The sequence below is a fragment of the Cetorhinus maximus genome, chromosome 20, assembly GCF_964194155.1.
Source record: "Cetorhinus maximus chromosome 20, sCetMax3.hap1.1, whole genome shotgun sequence".
NCBI lineage: Eukaryota > Metazoa > Chordata > Chondrichthyes > Lamniformes > Cetorhinidae > Cetorhinus > Cetorhinus maximus.
This window is the reverse complement of record NC_135898.1, coordinates 20165922-20181103: the sequence shown is the minus strand read 5'-3', so window position 1 is coordinate 20181103 and position 15182 is coordinate 20165922. Positions and strand designations below refer to the sequence as shown.

Sequence of the window (15182 nt, the reverse complement as noted above, 5' to 3'; positions counted from 1 at the left end):
GGTGCCTTAGATGAGCTCTTGTTTATGGGGAGTGGAAGGTTAGAGCTTGGCCAGGAAAGCACTGGGATAGTCGACTAGGGGGGTAACAACAGTGACTACGGCAAAAGCACTTCATTGGCAGTAAAGTTTTTGAAAATTCTTTCATGAGCTGAGGGTGTCACTGGAATGTTGCCCATCTCTAATTGACCTTGAACTGAGTGGCTTGCTAAGCCCTTTCTGAGGGCAGTGAAGTGTCAACCACTTTACTGTCGATCTGGAGTCACATGTAGGGATTCACTCACACAGGCATTCACTCACTCATCACACTCGCTCACGTATACGCTCACCCGCATTCGTTCACACTCTCACGTATACGCTCACTCGCATTCGTTCACACACTCGTTCATCACACAATGTATACGCTCACCCATCTCACACACACATGTATACGCTCGCTCGCATTCGTTCGCTCGCTCGCATTCGTTCGCTCGCTCGCATTCGTTCGCTCGCTCGCATTCGTTCGCTCGCTCGCATTCGTTCGCTCGCTCGCATTCGTTCACTCGCTCGCATTCGTTCACTCGCTCGCATTCGTTCACTCACTCACACACACAGGCATTCACTCGCTCATGTGTACGCTCACTCTCATTCGTTCACTCTTTTATTCACCCACAGGCATTCACTCACTCATTCACGCATACTCACCCCCATTCGTTCACTCACTCGCATTCATTCACACATTCTCTCACACATGCATTCTCAATCCCGCATTCAGTTATCTATACCCATTCATTCACTTGCTCATGGGCCAGTCATACATTCATTCATGCCTGGTAGGGAACATGTGCCTTCTCCATTTGTTCAACATCACTGCCAAGCAAAAGGCAAGGAATTGCTGAGGTGATGTTCTTCCAACCAATAGAGGCACCGTTCTGTGTATTTTTATTTTTCTCTTCTGGTCAAGAGAAGAATGACAATGCAGTAACATTATTTTATGGTCTACCACAGGGCGAGAGTGTTCGGATGATCATTTCATGGACTAACACCTAACCAACACAATTAAACCCCTCTTTATTCCATCATTTCCCATGACACTTTAATTCAAAAATGGCACAACAGAAGAAAATGACAACCTCTCTAACAACTGAATTTTTAAATCGTCATTATCTACTTTGTGCCAGCCATACTTCACGTTGTTGACATCTGGAGGGAACTGGCGGTATTTCGTTTCCATCTGGGCAACAGTGACTAAGACATTGAAACAAACACCATCGGCCTTCCCAGGGACTGATCCACTGTGCTGCAACCCCAAAATGCCATGAGTTTTCACCTTGAGCTGGGAGCCCATCAAGCACTCTTTGATGAGTCTGTAGATGGCTACTTCTATGCTGCAAGACAGGTCGGCTGAGGATGAGCCACAAGCTGTCACAGGGAAATGAGGAGAGTGCTTATGGTTGGTCAACAGCCAGAGGTCGTTGTTTTTGTTGAGGAAGGCAGCCACTACTCTGTGGCAAACAATAGAACAGGGCAGCTCCACAGGAACAGTCACTGGATGAGAAGCCTTCTCTTTGTGCTTCACAGCAAACGAAATGAGATTTAAGATGTCCCTGGCTCTGAGTGGAAGCGGTGACACTCTGTCCCACCATTTTGCCTGCAGGGATTCTGCATCGCTCTCTGAGGTGCTCTTCAAATTTCCTCCTGCAAATTGAACAACATCAGATAATGTCAACAGGAAACACTCTAAAATACAATTCCACCTTACCTATGTGTCAAATTCACACTTTTCCTATTGAAGCCACTTTAAGTCACTCGGAGTCCCACTCAAACCAATCTATGCTTAACAATGCCGATGAAAACAGTAGAAATAAGTTTAAAGTCACTAAGTGAAGACAAGAATTATCTCTGCAAAGCATTACCATGACAGAACCAAAGCAATGTCAACATTAACAGAACGCTATTTACACAGACAAAAATTGAGTGTGAAAAAAAGACAGTGCATACAATTGGGAACATGGGTCAATTACAAAATTATCAACACAACTGAAGTTCTGGGAATTGCTCGTCAGATGGGAATGTGGAATTCGAAACACAAACAGATCAGCCATGATCTTATTGAATGGCGGAGCAAGCTCGAGGGGCCGAATGGCCTCCTCCTGCTTCTAGTTCATATGCTTATCTCATTTGATTTTCTATTCACCAAAATAAAACAAATTCATTTGCTGCTCCAAGATCACATTCCCAGGACCCCAATTTTGAGCTATTGTCAAAGAGTTTGACATTAAGCCTCTGCTGGTAAGTATACGAGAGTACTCAGAACACTATGTCAGTATTACCACACTCAGTTTGTGCATTCCAAAAGGCACCTCACTCAGAAGTACACCCACTATCTTGCCCCCCAACAACGTATTCCAGCGAATGCCGAGCACACACCCGCCCCCCACCCACCAAAGAAGGAGAAATGCAAACCTGTAACTTTGGCCAGGAAAACAAAGCGGATCCATCGAGGGCCTCTCTCTTCCACGCTCAGCAGGGTGTACGGGTCGCACTCCAAACCGGTTTCTTCTTGAACCTCTCTCTTCACGGCCTGAACGATCGTTTCATTTTGTTCCATCCTCCCTGCTGGCAGGTACCACTTGCCATAACATTCCTGTTTTGCCTCCTGCATCATCACCACTTCTTTCTGCACATGTAAACAAGAACGATTGGTCACACAGCTGGAAAATGTTCAATCTCTACAAAGGGGAAAAAAAAAGGGAGGGGGAGGGGAGCAGCTTTCAATGCGACCCTCAACCTAACAACTGCAACACTGCCTCCGTCGGCACCGCCTTTGTCAGCACCGCCTTCGTCAGCACCGCCTCCGTCAGCACTGCATTCGTCAGCACTGCCTTCGTCAGCACTGCCTTCGTCAGCACTGCCTTCGTCAGCACTGCCTTCTGCATTCGTCGGCACTGCATTCGTCAGCACTGCCTTCTGCATTCGTCAGCACTGCATTCGTCAGCACTGCATTCGTCAGCACTGCATTCGTCAGCACTGCATTCGTCAGCACTGCATTCGTCAACACTGCATTCGTCAACACTGCATTCGTCAACACTGCATTCATCAACACTGCATTCATCAACACTGCATTCATCAACACTGCATTCATCAACACCAAGCTGGACTTTTCTAAAGCCCACGCATCACCTTCGCAGTATTTCAGGAGTACCCAGGAGTTCACCAACAATTTCACACCTTTGACTCTCCGCCAGGCCCCAACACAGTCATCGACACTAGAAAGTACATGTATACACAGTTGTCAACGTAAACGTCAACTGCCAGCGTATCGAACACCAGGAAAGAAGACAGGACAAAGATGTTGCAAGTCTCGTTGATGAAACCTACTTTTCCATATGATTTTGTGAGCCTGCCTTCCAAATTAGATTCAGCTCCGACACCCGTCATGCTCAACATGCCACTGACAATCACTGTCCAGTTGCATATATTACAGATTGGTACTTGCTCATGGCATTACCATGGAGAGAAATTTGGCATCGAGAAACACAAAAGCATCACCATGCCAGTAAGCCAAGCTCCTCGGAAGCCCTCAATATTTCTAACAACCCATCTGCCCATGTGGCAGCTTATCTTTCCTCTTCTCAGATGCTCTACTTTCACCATTTCTCTTGTGCTGTATAGACAAACCAAAGCTGGTTAAGACAAATCAGCTAAGAAACATAACTATTCATCAAAGCAAGGCATAAGGAGCACTAACGGCATCCAGCACTCCCCCTTTTTACATATTTTATCCCTCCTAATTATTACAGCAGCACAAGTGTAAGAGCTGCCACACAGCTAACATCAACTTGCTTGCAGTCTTAAGTACTATTCACTGATGTTTCAGCATCATGCAGTCATTTTTCACTCCTGGCTTGTCTTTTTTAAATTAGAATAAAGTTCTGAAAGGCTTGGCCCTCTGACACAAGTCAGCATACCTGAGTCACTTCTGCCAAGCATTGCCTAGCGTTTATGATGTTTAGCCCGACTCCCTTATCGTGGCGAGACGGTGGATACGGGGGTGACAACGTAAGCTGACTCGTGGAGGTTGGTTCAGTGAAAACTCAATTTAGCATGTCAGTTATAAAGGCAGCTCTCAACTCTCAATATACCCCAAGCCTGTCCAAACCTTTTGTAACGCTCTTTTTTTCTCATATCTGGTCCACAGTGATGGGCACATTACAATTTGGTGACGCCTTTCTATCGCTGTTGCAATCACTCTGCTCTCTCTCTTTATTGAGCCCATCATACTATTGTTAGCAATGCTCTTATGTCTTCATTTTGTTTTCTCAGAAACTGCAAAAAATGCAGCTTGCTGCATGCTCTTCCCCCTGTGCATATTTGTGTGTGAAACACACACTCTGAATACTTCACTATTCGAACATATTCTGTCCAGGACTTCCAAATGACATCTCCTTACCGAGATTTTTGTGGACAGAACATACATGTACAGTCTTAAGGTTATGGATGCTAGTGGAAAATGATCCATTTATTCCTGTTCTCTGTTTTCTGTCCTTTAACCAATCGCCAATCCATGCTAATATATTATCCCCAATCCCATGAGCCCCAATCTTATATGACTGACATTTTATTTTATTCATTCGTGGGATGTGGATTTCGCTGGCTGCGGCAGCATTTATTGCCCATCCCTAGTTGAACCGCTGCAGTCCATGTGGTGTAGGTACACCCACAGTGCTGCTCCAGGATTTTGACCCAGCGACGGTGAAGGAACAACGATATATTTCCAAGTCAGGATGGGTGAGTGACTTGGAGGGGAACTTCAAGGTGGTGGTGTTCCCATGTATCTGCTGCCCTTGTCCTGCTAGATGCTAGTGGTCCTGGGTTTGGAAGGTGTTGTCTAAGGAGCCTTGGTGAATTCCTGCAGTGCATCTTGTAGATGGTACACACTGCTGCTACTGTGCATCGGTGGTGGAGGGAGTGAATGTTTGTGGATGTAGTACCAATCAAGCGGGCTGCTTTTTACTGGATGGTGTCAAGCTTCTTGACTGTTGTGGGAGCTGCACTCATCCAGGCAAGTGGGGAATATCCCATTACACTCCTGACTTGTGCCTTGTAGATGGTGGACAGGCTTTGGGGAGTCAGGGGGCGAGTTACTTGTCGCAGGATTCCCAGCCTCTGACCCGCTCTTGTAGCCACAGTATTTATATGACTAGTCCAGTTCAGTTTCTGATCAATGGTAACCCCCAGGATGTTGATAGTGGGGGATTCAGTGATGGTAATGCCATTGAACATCAGGGGGCGATGGTTGGATTCTCTCTTGTTAGAGATCGTCATTGCCTGACACTTGTGTGGCGTGAATTTTACTTGCCACTTGTCAGCCCAAGCCTGGATCTTGTCCAGGCCTTGCTGCATTTGGGCATGGACTGCTTCAGTATCTGAGGAGTTGCGAATGGTGCTGAACATTGTACAATCATCAGCAAACATCCCCACTTCAGACCTTATGATGGAAGGAAGGTCATTGATGAAGCAGTTGAAGATGGTTGGGCCTAGGACATTACCCTGAGGAACTCCTGCAATGATGCTCTGGAGCTGAGATGACTGACCTCTGACAACCGCAACCATCTTCCTTTGTGCTAGGTATGTCTTCAAGCAGCGGAGAGTTTTCCCCCTAATTCCCATTGACTCCAGTTTTGCTAGGGCTCCTTGATGCCACACTTGGTCAAATGCTGCCTTGATGTCAAGGGCAGTCACTCTCACCTCACCTCAAGAGTTCAGCTCTTTTGTCCACGTTTGAACCAAGGCTGTAATGAGGACAGGAGCTGAGTGGCCCTGGCGGAACCAAACTGGGCGTCAGTGAGCAGGTTATTGCTAAGCAAGTGCTGCTTGATAGCACTGTTGATGACCCCTTCCATTACTTTACTGAGGATCGAGAGTAGACTGATGGGGCAGTAACTGGCCGGATTGGATTTGTCCTGCTTTTTGTGTACAGGACACACTTGGTCAATTTTCCACATAGCCTGGTAGATGCCAGTGTTGTAGCTGTACTGGAACAGCTTGGCTAGGGGCGCGGCAAGCTCTGGAGCACAAATCTTCAGTGCTATTGCCGGAATATTGTCATAGCCTATAGCCTTTCCGGTATCCAGTGTCTTCAGTTGTTTCTTGATATCATGTGGAGTGAATTGAATTGGCTGAAGACTGGCATCTGTGATGCTGGGGACCTCCGGAGGAGGCCGTGATGTATCATCCACTCAGCACTTCTGGCTGAAGATTGTAGCAAATGCTTCTGCCTTATCTTTTGCACTGATGTGCTAGGTTCCTCGATCATTGAGGATGGGGATATTTGTGGAGTCTCCTCCTTCAATGAGTTGTTTAGTTGTCCACCACCATTCACGACTGGGTGTGGCAGGACTGCAGAGCTTAGATCTGATCCGTTGGTTGTGGGATCGCTGAGCTCTGTCTATCACTTGCTGCTTATGCTGTTTGGCACGCAAGTAGTCCTGTTTTATAGCTTCACCAGATTGATACCTCATTTTTAGGTGTGCCTGGTGCTGCTCTGGGCATGCCCTCCTGCACTCTTCACTGAACCAGGGTTGATCCCCTGGCTTGATGATAATGGTAGAGTGGGGGATATGCCGGGCCATGAGGTTACAGATTGTGTTCGAGTACAATTCTGCTGCTGCTGTTGGCCCACAGTGCCTCATGGATGGCGGTGTCTGGGACATTGTCTGTAAGATATGATTCTGTGAGGATGACTATGTCAGGCTGTTGCTCGACTAGTCTGTGAGACAGCTCTCCCAATTTAGGCACTAGCCCCAGATGTTAGTCAGGTGGACTTTGCAGGGTCGACAAGGCTGAGATTGCCGTTATCATTTCCGGTGCTTAGGTCGATGCTGGGTGGTCTGTCCGATTTCATTCCTTTTTTGTGACTTTGTAGCGGTTTAATACAACAGAGTGGCTTGCTGGGCCATTTCAGAGGGCATTTAAGAGTCAACTACATTGTTGTGGGTCTGGAGTCACATGTCGGCCAGACCAGGTAAGGGTGGCAGATTTCCTTCCCTAAAGAACATTGGTGAACCAGATGGGTTTTTACAACAATTAACAATGGTTTCATGGTTATCATTAGACTTTTAATTTCAGATTGTTATTGAATTCAAATTTCACAATCTACCACGGTGGGATTTGAACCCTGGTCCCCAGAGCATTACCCTGGATCTCTGGATTATTAGTCCAGTTACAATGCTACTATGCCATCACCTCCCCTTACATGACACTTTATCAAACGCTTTCTGAAAATACAAACATATTGGTTCGTCCTACTGGATTGTGTACAATATGGAGGTCAGAACTAGTTCCCATTGTTTTCCTTACTGGTACATGAGGCCTCAATCAAACATGTCTCATTTCAAAAGGATACATCATGCTATAGCAGTTCCCAGAACATCGAGTACTGTCCACAGTAAGAGGGGCAGCCAGAGGGACAGAAGTGTCTTGGTATAAAAAGCCAGGACTATGCTTTGGCCAAACACACACAGGCTGACAAACAAAAGCACATTAAGTATGTCACCTGCTCCCCCAAGTCACACTGGATTGCACAAAGGTGAATGTCTGCAATGAGATCCCAATCTACTCACTGACTCATATCGATCAGATCCCAGCTCCCAGCCCAGTGTATGTGCTGCAGTAGAAAGTGCAAGTTCTTCATCACCACATGGTTCTGCTGTTACCCACTCCAAAACAACAACCTGCACCTTTGAGGGGAAAAAAATAAATACCCCCAGAAGCATAAGGGAAATTGGATGCTGATTAAAGGTGGGAACGAGGAGTTGAACACTGGTTTCACAGGCAGGATTTCAGAAAGTTTTGAAAGGAGAAGCCAGACACAGTCACAACATAGGATGCTCACAGCACAGAAGAGGCCATTCAGCAGGTTGCAAATTTCCTCTTTTCAGATAATGATCCAATTCCCTTCTGAAAGCCATGATTGAACCTGCCTCCACCACACTCTCAGGCAGCGCATTCCAGGTCCCAGCCACTCGCTGCTGGAGAAGTTTTTCCTCATGTCACCTCTGGTTCTTTCGCTAATCACCTTAAATCGGTGCCCTCTGGTTCTCGAGCCTTCCGTCAGCAGCTTCTCCCGATCTACTCTGTCCAGACCCCTCATGATTTTGAACACTTCTATCAAATCTCCTCTCAACCTGCTCTAAGGAGAACAGCCCCAGCTTCTCCAATCTATCTGCACAGCTGAAATACCTCAACCATTCTCGTGAATCCAGTCGCATCCTTCTTAAAGCGTGGTACACGCAGAGTTAGACCAAACCAGTGTTTTATAAAGGTTCACCATAATTTCCTTGTTTTTGTACTCTATACCTCTATTTATTAAACCCAGGAATCCTTATGCCTAATTAACCATTTTCTCAGCCTGTCCTGTCACCTTTATATACCCCTAGGACTCTTTGCTCCTGCACACTCTTTGGAACTGTACCCTTTATTTCATGCACATTGAGTTTGAAATTAAGCAACAGATCTTTCAGCTAGAGCAGTAAAATGGCACAAAACAGCTCTTCAGATCAGTTGGGATATGGGGCTGTCCGTCGATAGGGCTGGGATAATGTGCAGCACACAGGTCTTGACCGTTTTCCTATTTTGGCTGTGAAGGCCAGTGGGTCAAGAGGCTCCCCTCTTACCTGCTCGTTCAGTATGACTGCAGCGACGATGTAGCAAACTGTCTTCCGCACAGTTACCGGCACCACTTCCTCCAGAAGAGGTGAGTCGTACTCCTGCACCTCGATACCCCCTCCTTTCAAAAGGAGCTCCAGTTGATTTTCAACCGAGTCCATGGCTCTGCGAATGAACGGACATTTTAGAAACACCAGCTAACCACATATATAAAAAGAAATTCAAAAATGTATCATTTTGGTGTAAGGTTTAACACGGAACATGTACTAAAGGAAACACTAAGAGGCATATTATAAATAGGCAACATGTTGCATCAAGGAACAACCCTTGTTCTTCAATGAGTCTGTACAAAGCCTTACAGAGCTGAGGGGCCTGGTTACCTGGTCTCAATTGGGGCATCAGTTTGGCACTCCAATGGAACTCAGTTCTGTTCCAGGAAGGGAAAATTCGAACAGGATTCCTGCTCCTGATTGCTATCCCACGAGAGTCAGCGCCTTGAAAAGAGGAGAGAATCCAGGTCAAACTAAAGAAAAGGCAATCCCAACACGACAAATCTGATGAGAAAGCGATAGCTGAACTAGACCAAATATTTATCGCTAATCCGAGCTCAGTACGAGGCAGAGATTCCGCCATAACTACTCACCTGCTGAATGCTCAAAGGTTCTCCATTATCGACAAAACTCAAGGCATGTGCGTGATGGAAAACTCACCAGCCGCCCAGTGCCTATGACACTCAATAGATTTGGCACCATGCAGAACGGTTCAGTTGAGGTTGGAGAACAGCCATGATATTATTGAATAGCAGAACAGGCTCGAAGGGCCTACTCAAGCTCCTATTTCTTATGTTCTTACGAGTGGTACCCCTTCATTGGACTCAATATAAAGCTCCTTCCCCCACCATGACTTTGAGTACGTATGACCTGTGGGATAAGCTGCAGCCACTGCTTTAGCAGCACCACCAGGAAGGACACAAGCAGCAATGTCACAGGAACAGCACTATCTCCAGGTTATACACCATGCTGATGCGGACATATATTACTGTTCCATCAGTTTATAACTTAGCTCCATTATCACAAAGATTGCAATAGTTCAAGTAGAGGTCCAGCATTACCTTCTCAGGGCAATGAGAGGTTAGCCTTTGCGGCATCTAGAGAATGACTTTGAGAAAAACACAACATGCACTGCAATTTGGGATTTATCCTGAAACAGTCAGAACAAGATGCTCTCTCACTCAAAATCCATTCTCCTTGAACCCCACATGGTAAATTAGGAGCACTTGGGTGCTGACGGGTGAATGCTTCAGGACATCAATGGACAGCCAATGTCATTCTGCCTGCAGTATATGAACAAATGAAACAATATGGCCAAACCTGCAGATTGTACCTCCTTACATATTTCATGGAATCATAGAATAGTACAGCATAGGAGCTGGCCACTCGGCCCATCGTCCTTGTGCTGGCTCTTGAAAAGCTATCCCATAGCCCATTCATCCAACTCTCTTTTGAATGTGACCATTGAATCTGCTTCCACCATTTTTTCTGACCATCTGTTCCATTCCAGATCACAGTAGCTCACTGTGCTACATCTACTTCTTTTGCCAATCACCTGAAATCTGTGTCCTTTAGTAATCAACCCTTCCTCCGCTGAAAACAGTTTCTCTGCAGTCAGTCTGCCAAAAGCCTTTATGACTTTGAACACCTCACTCAAAGCTTCCTCTTAACTTTCGCTGCCCCAAGGAGAACAATCTCAGCTTCTAGAGTCTCTCCACGTTAACTTAAAAGTCCCTAATCCCAGGGACCATTATTATAGATCTCTTTCTGATCTCTCTCCAAAGCCTCGGCATCCTTCCTGGAGTGTGGTGTCCAGAATTGAGCATAAGACTCCAGTTGAGGCAGGTGATTTAGACAGGCTTGAGATAGCTTCCTTGTTTTTGCACTCTTCTGCGAATAAAAGTCCTCGATCCTTTATGCTTTTTTTAAACAGCTTCCTCAACTTGCCCTGCCACCTCACCTCCAGGTCTGTCTGTTCCTGCGCCCCTTTAACATTTTACCACTTTGTTCATCGTCAACCCCTGCTCATTCATCCTGACAAAAAAACACCACTTCACAAATCTGCGTGTTAAATTACATCTGACCTGTGCCTGTCCATTTCTGCAGCCTGTTTCACCATTTTCTGTCACCCTGTAAGCTTTGAAATTATGCCCTGCATTCGCAGGTCCTGATCGTTCATATAAATTAAAAAGCAGTGCCCGAGTAATCAACCCCTGAGAAACACCACTGTATACCTCCTGTATGAAAATCAACTTTTCATCACGCCTCTCTGCTTTCTGGCCCTGAGTCAAGTCGATATCCATGTTGTTACTGTCCCTTTAATCCCACAGCCTTCAATTCTATTATGTGGTACTTTGTTAAATGTCTTTTTAAAGTCATGATACATATACCCTCATCAAACTCCCCATTAGTTGATCAAAGAACTCTTTATCAAGTTTGTCAAAGACAATTTGCCTTTAACAAATAGATACTGACTCATTTATTGGACTATACTTTTCCATACACCAATTAATTTATTCCCGCATTTTGGTCTCTGAAAGCATTCTTGCCTGATTCAGAAGTTTGTGAGTTCAAGTCCCACTCCAGAGACTCGAGCACAAAAACCCAGGCTGATACTGGCTCCAGAGTCGTGCTGAGGGAGGGCTGCACTGTCAGAGGTGCCACCTTATCGCACAAGAATCTCCAGATTCATCATCTTGAAAGGGGATTTTTTAAAAATTCATTCATGGGATGTGGGTGTCGCTGGCTGGGCCAGCAGTTATTGCCCATCCCTAGTTGCCCTTGAGAAGGTGGTGGTGAGCTGGACAGGGGAGTTCACCCCAGTGCCTCGAGCAGCATCTACCCCTCACATGATCTGATCTGATTATGGGAGCTTCCTGCACGCAAATTGGCAGTGGCGTTTCGCACATGACAACAGCAACTGCACTTCATTGGCTGTAAAGCGCTTTGGGGGGTGTGGAAGTGATGCAGATAGGCAGGACTTCCTTTGTTATTCCCTTTCTCCATGTGTCATTTACCTAGTTACCTTAAATGTATCTCATGTTAATTTGCACTGGATTGCACTATGATCTCTCAGCCATGCACAAATCCCTCACCTCACCGCACCCCTCGACCCACTTCCTCCCACACTCCTCCCCACCCCTTACCCCACCTCTCCTACACCACCCTACCCTACCCACCATCCACACCCCTTCCGCCTACACCCCCACCCACACCTCCCCTCCCCCGCCCCTTTCTCCTACTCCGCCCCCACCCACGCCCCCTTCCCCTACTCCCCCCACCCTCGCATCCTTCCCCTACTCCACCCACCCACGACCCCTTCCCCTACTCCCCCCACCCACGCCCCCTTCCCCTACTCCCCCCACCCACGCCACCTTCCCCTACTCCCCCCACCCACGCCCCCTTCCCCTATTCCCCCCACCCACGCCCCCTTCCCCCCACCCACGCCCCCTTCCCCTACTCCCCCCACCCACGCCCCCTTCCCCTACTCCCCGCACCCACGCCCCCTTCCCCTACTCCCCCCACCCACGCCCCTTCCCCTACTCCCCCCACCCACGCCCCTTCCCCTACTCCTCCCACCCACGCCCCTTCCCCTACTCCTCCCACCCACGCCCCTTCCCCTACTCCTCCCACCCACGCCCCTTCCCCTACTCCCCCCACACAGGACCCCTTCCCCTACTCCCCCCACCCACGCCCCTTCCCCTACTCCCCCCACCCACGCCACTTCCCCTACTCCCCCCACCCACGCCCCTTCCCCTACTCCCCCCACCCACGCCCCTTCCCCTACTCCCCCCACCCACGACCCCTTCCCCTACTCCCCCCACTCACGCCTCCTCACCCTACTCACCTCCCCCACGACCCCTTCCCCTACTCTCCCCACCCACGCCCCCTTCCCCCCACCCACGCCCCCTTCCCCCCACCCACGCCCCCTTCCCCTACTCCACCCACCCACGCCCCCTTCCCCCCACCCACGCCCCCTTCCCCCCACCCACGCCCCCTTCCCCTACTCCCCCCACCCACGCCCCCTTCCCCTACTCCCCCCACCCACGCCCCCTTCCCCTACTCCCCCAACCCACGCCCCCTTCCCCTACTCCCCCCACCCACGCCCCCTTCCCCCCACCCACGCCCCCTTCCCCTACTCTCCCCACCCACACCCCCTTCCCCTACTCCCCGCACCCACACCCCCTTCCCCTACTCCCCGCATCCACACCCCCTTCCCCTACTCCCCCCATCCACACCCCCTTCCCCTACTCCCCCCACCCACGCCCCTTCCCCTACTCCCCCCACTCACGCCTCCTCACCCTACTCACCTCCCCCACGACCCCTTCCCCTACTCCCCCCACCCACGACCCCTTCCCCATCTCCCCCCACCCACGCCCCCTTCCCCTACTCCCCCCACCCACAGCCCCCTTCCCCTACTCCCCCCTACCCACAGCCCCCTTCCCCTACTGCCCACCCCACCCACAGCCCCCTTCCCCTACTTCCCCCCACAGCCCCCTTCCCCTACTCCCCCCCACAGCCCCCTTCCCCAACTCCCCCCCACAGCCCCCTTCCCCTACACCCCCCCACCCACAGCCCCCTTCCCCTACTCCCCCCCGCACCCACAGTCCGCTTCCCCTCCTTCCCCGCCCACCCACAGCCCCCTTCCCCGCCCACCCACAACCCCCTTCCCCCCCACCCACAGCACCCTTCCCCCCCGACCCACAGCCCCCTTCACCATCTCCCCCCACCACCCACAGCCCCCTTCCACTACTCCACCCCCCACCCACAGCCCCCTTCCCCTACTTCACCCCCCACAGTCCCCTTCCCCTACTCCCTCCCACCCACAGCCCCCTTCCCCTACTCCCCCTCCACCCACAGCCCCCTTCCCCTACTCCCCCCCCCACCCACTACCCCCTTCCCCTGCTCCCCCCCCACCCACAGCCCACTTCTCCCCCCCACCCACAGCCCCCTTCCCCCCCTACCCACAGCCCCATCCCCCCCCACCCACAGCCCCCTTCACCCCCCCCACCCACAGTCCCCTTCCCCATCTCCCCCCCCACCCACAGCCCCCTTCCCCTACTCCACCCCCCACCCACAGCCCCCTTCCCCTACTCCACCCCCCACCCACAGCCCCCTTCCCCTACTCCCCCCACAGCCCCCTTCCCCTACACCCCCCCACCCACAGCCCCCTTCCCCCCCCACCCACAGCCCCCTTCCCCCCCACCCACAGCACCCTTCCCCCCCAACCCACAGCCCCCTTCCCCATCTCCCCCCCCCACCCACAGTCCTCTTCCCCCATCTCCCCCCCCACCCACAGCCCCCTTCCACTACTCCACCCCCCACCCACAGCCCCCTTCCCCTACTCCCTCCCTCCCACAGCCCCCTTCCCCTACTCCACCCCCCACCCACAGTCCCCATCCCCTACTCCCTCCCTCCCACAGCCCCCTTCCCCTACTCCCCCCCCATCCACAGCCCCCTTCCCCTACTCCCCCACCCCACCCACTACCCCCTTCCCCTGCTCCCCCCCACCCACCCCAGCCCACTTCCCCCCCCCACCCACAGTCCCCTCCCCCCCCCACCCACAGCCCCCTTCACCCCCCCACCCACAGCCCCCTTCCCCATCTCCCCCCCCACCCACAGCCCCCTTCCCCTACTCCACCCCCCACCCACAGCCCCCTTCCCCTACTCCACCCCCCACCCACAGCCCCCTACCCCTACTCCCTCCCACCCACAGCCCCCTTCCCCTACTCCACCCCCCACCCACAGCCCCCTACCCCTACTTCCTCCCACCCACAGCCCCCCTACCCCTACTCCCTCCCACCCACAGCCCCTTCCCCTACTCCCTCCCCCCCCCACAGCCCCCTTCCCCACTCCCTCCCACCCACAGCCCCCTTCCCCTACTCCCACCCCCACCCACAGCCCCCTTCCCCCTACTCGCCCCCGCCACCCACAGCCCCCTTCCCTGCTCCCCCCCACCCACAGCCCCCTTTCCCTGCTCCCCCCCCCCACCCACAGCCCCCTTTCCCCTGCTCCCCCCCCAACCTCATCCCCTTTCCCCTACTCCCCCCCCCACCCCACCCCCCTTCCCCTACTCCCCTCCCCACCCACACCCCCCCCTTCCCCTACTGCCCCCCCACCCACACCCCGCCTACCCTACTCCCCCCCCCACCCACACCCCCTTCCCCTACTCCCCCCCACCCACACCCCCCTTCCCCCTACTCCCCCCCACCCACACCCCCCTTCCCCTAACCACCCACACCCCCTTCCCTTAGCCACCCACACCCCCCTTCCCCTAACCACCCACACCCCCCTTCCCCTAACCACCCACACCCCCCTTCCCTTAACCACCCACACCCCCCTTCCCCTAACCACCCACACCCCCCTTCCCCTAACCACCCACACCCCCCTTCCCTAACCACCCACACCCCCCCTTCCCCTAACCACCCACACCCCCCCTCCCCTAACCCACCCACACCCCCCCTCCCCTAACCACCCCACACCCCC

General features: G+C 51.8%; 1 protein-coding gene across 4 annotated transcripts in view; it reads right to left on the bottom strand.

Annotated features, from left to right (window-relative positions):
* Positions 1-1046: 1046 nt before the first annotated feature.
* nudt18 (nudix (nucleoside diphosphate linked moiety X)-type motif 18) overlaps positions 1047-15182 on the bottom strand; it is a 15285-nt gene continuing 1149 nt past the window's right edge. Inside the window, exons 1-5 of one of the 4 annotated variants that reach the window (XM_078565674.1) lie at positions 10931-11708; positions 9027-9140; positions 8655-8811; positions 2443-2656; positions 1047-1674 (exon numbers count right to left, since the gene is read on the bottom strand). In XM_078565674.1, the coding sequence (XP_078421800.1) occupies positions 1073-1674; positions 2443-2656; positions 8655-8807 (969 nt within the window). In that variant the 5' untranslated portion in view covers positions 8808-8811; positions 9027-9140; positions 10931-11708 and the 3' untranslated portion in view covers positions 1047-1072. Of the gene's footprint in view, positions 1675-2442; positions 2657-8654; positions 8816-9026; positions 9141-9289; positions 9406-10930; positions 11709-15182 lie in introns of those variants that run through there. The other 3 variants (XM_078565675.1, XM_078565673.1, XM_078565676.1) reach the window with 3 other exon arrangements.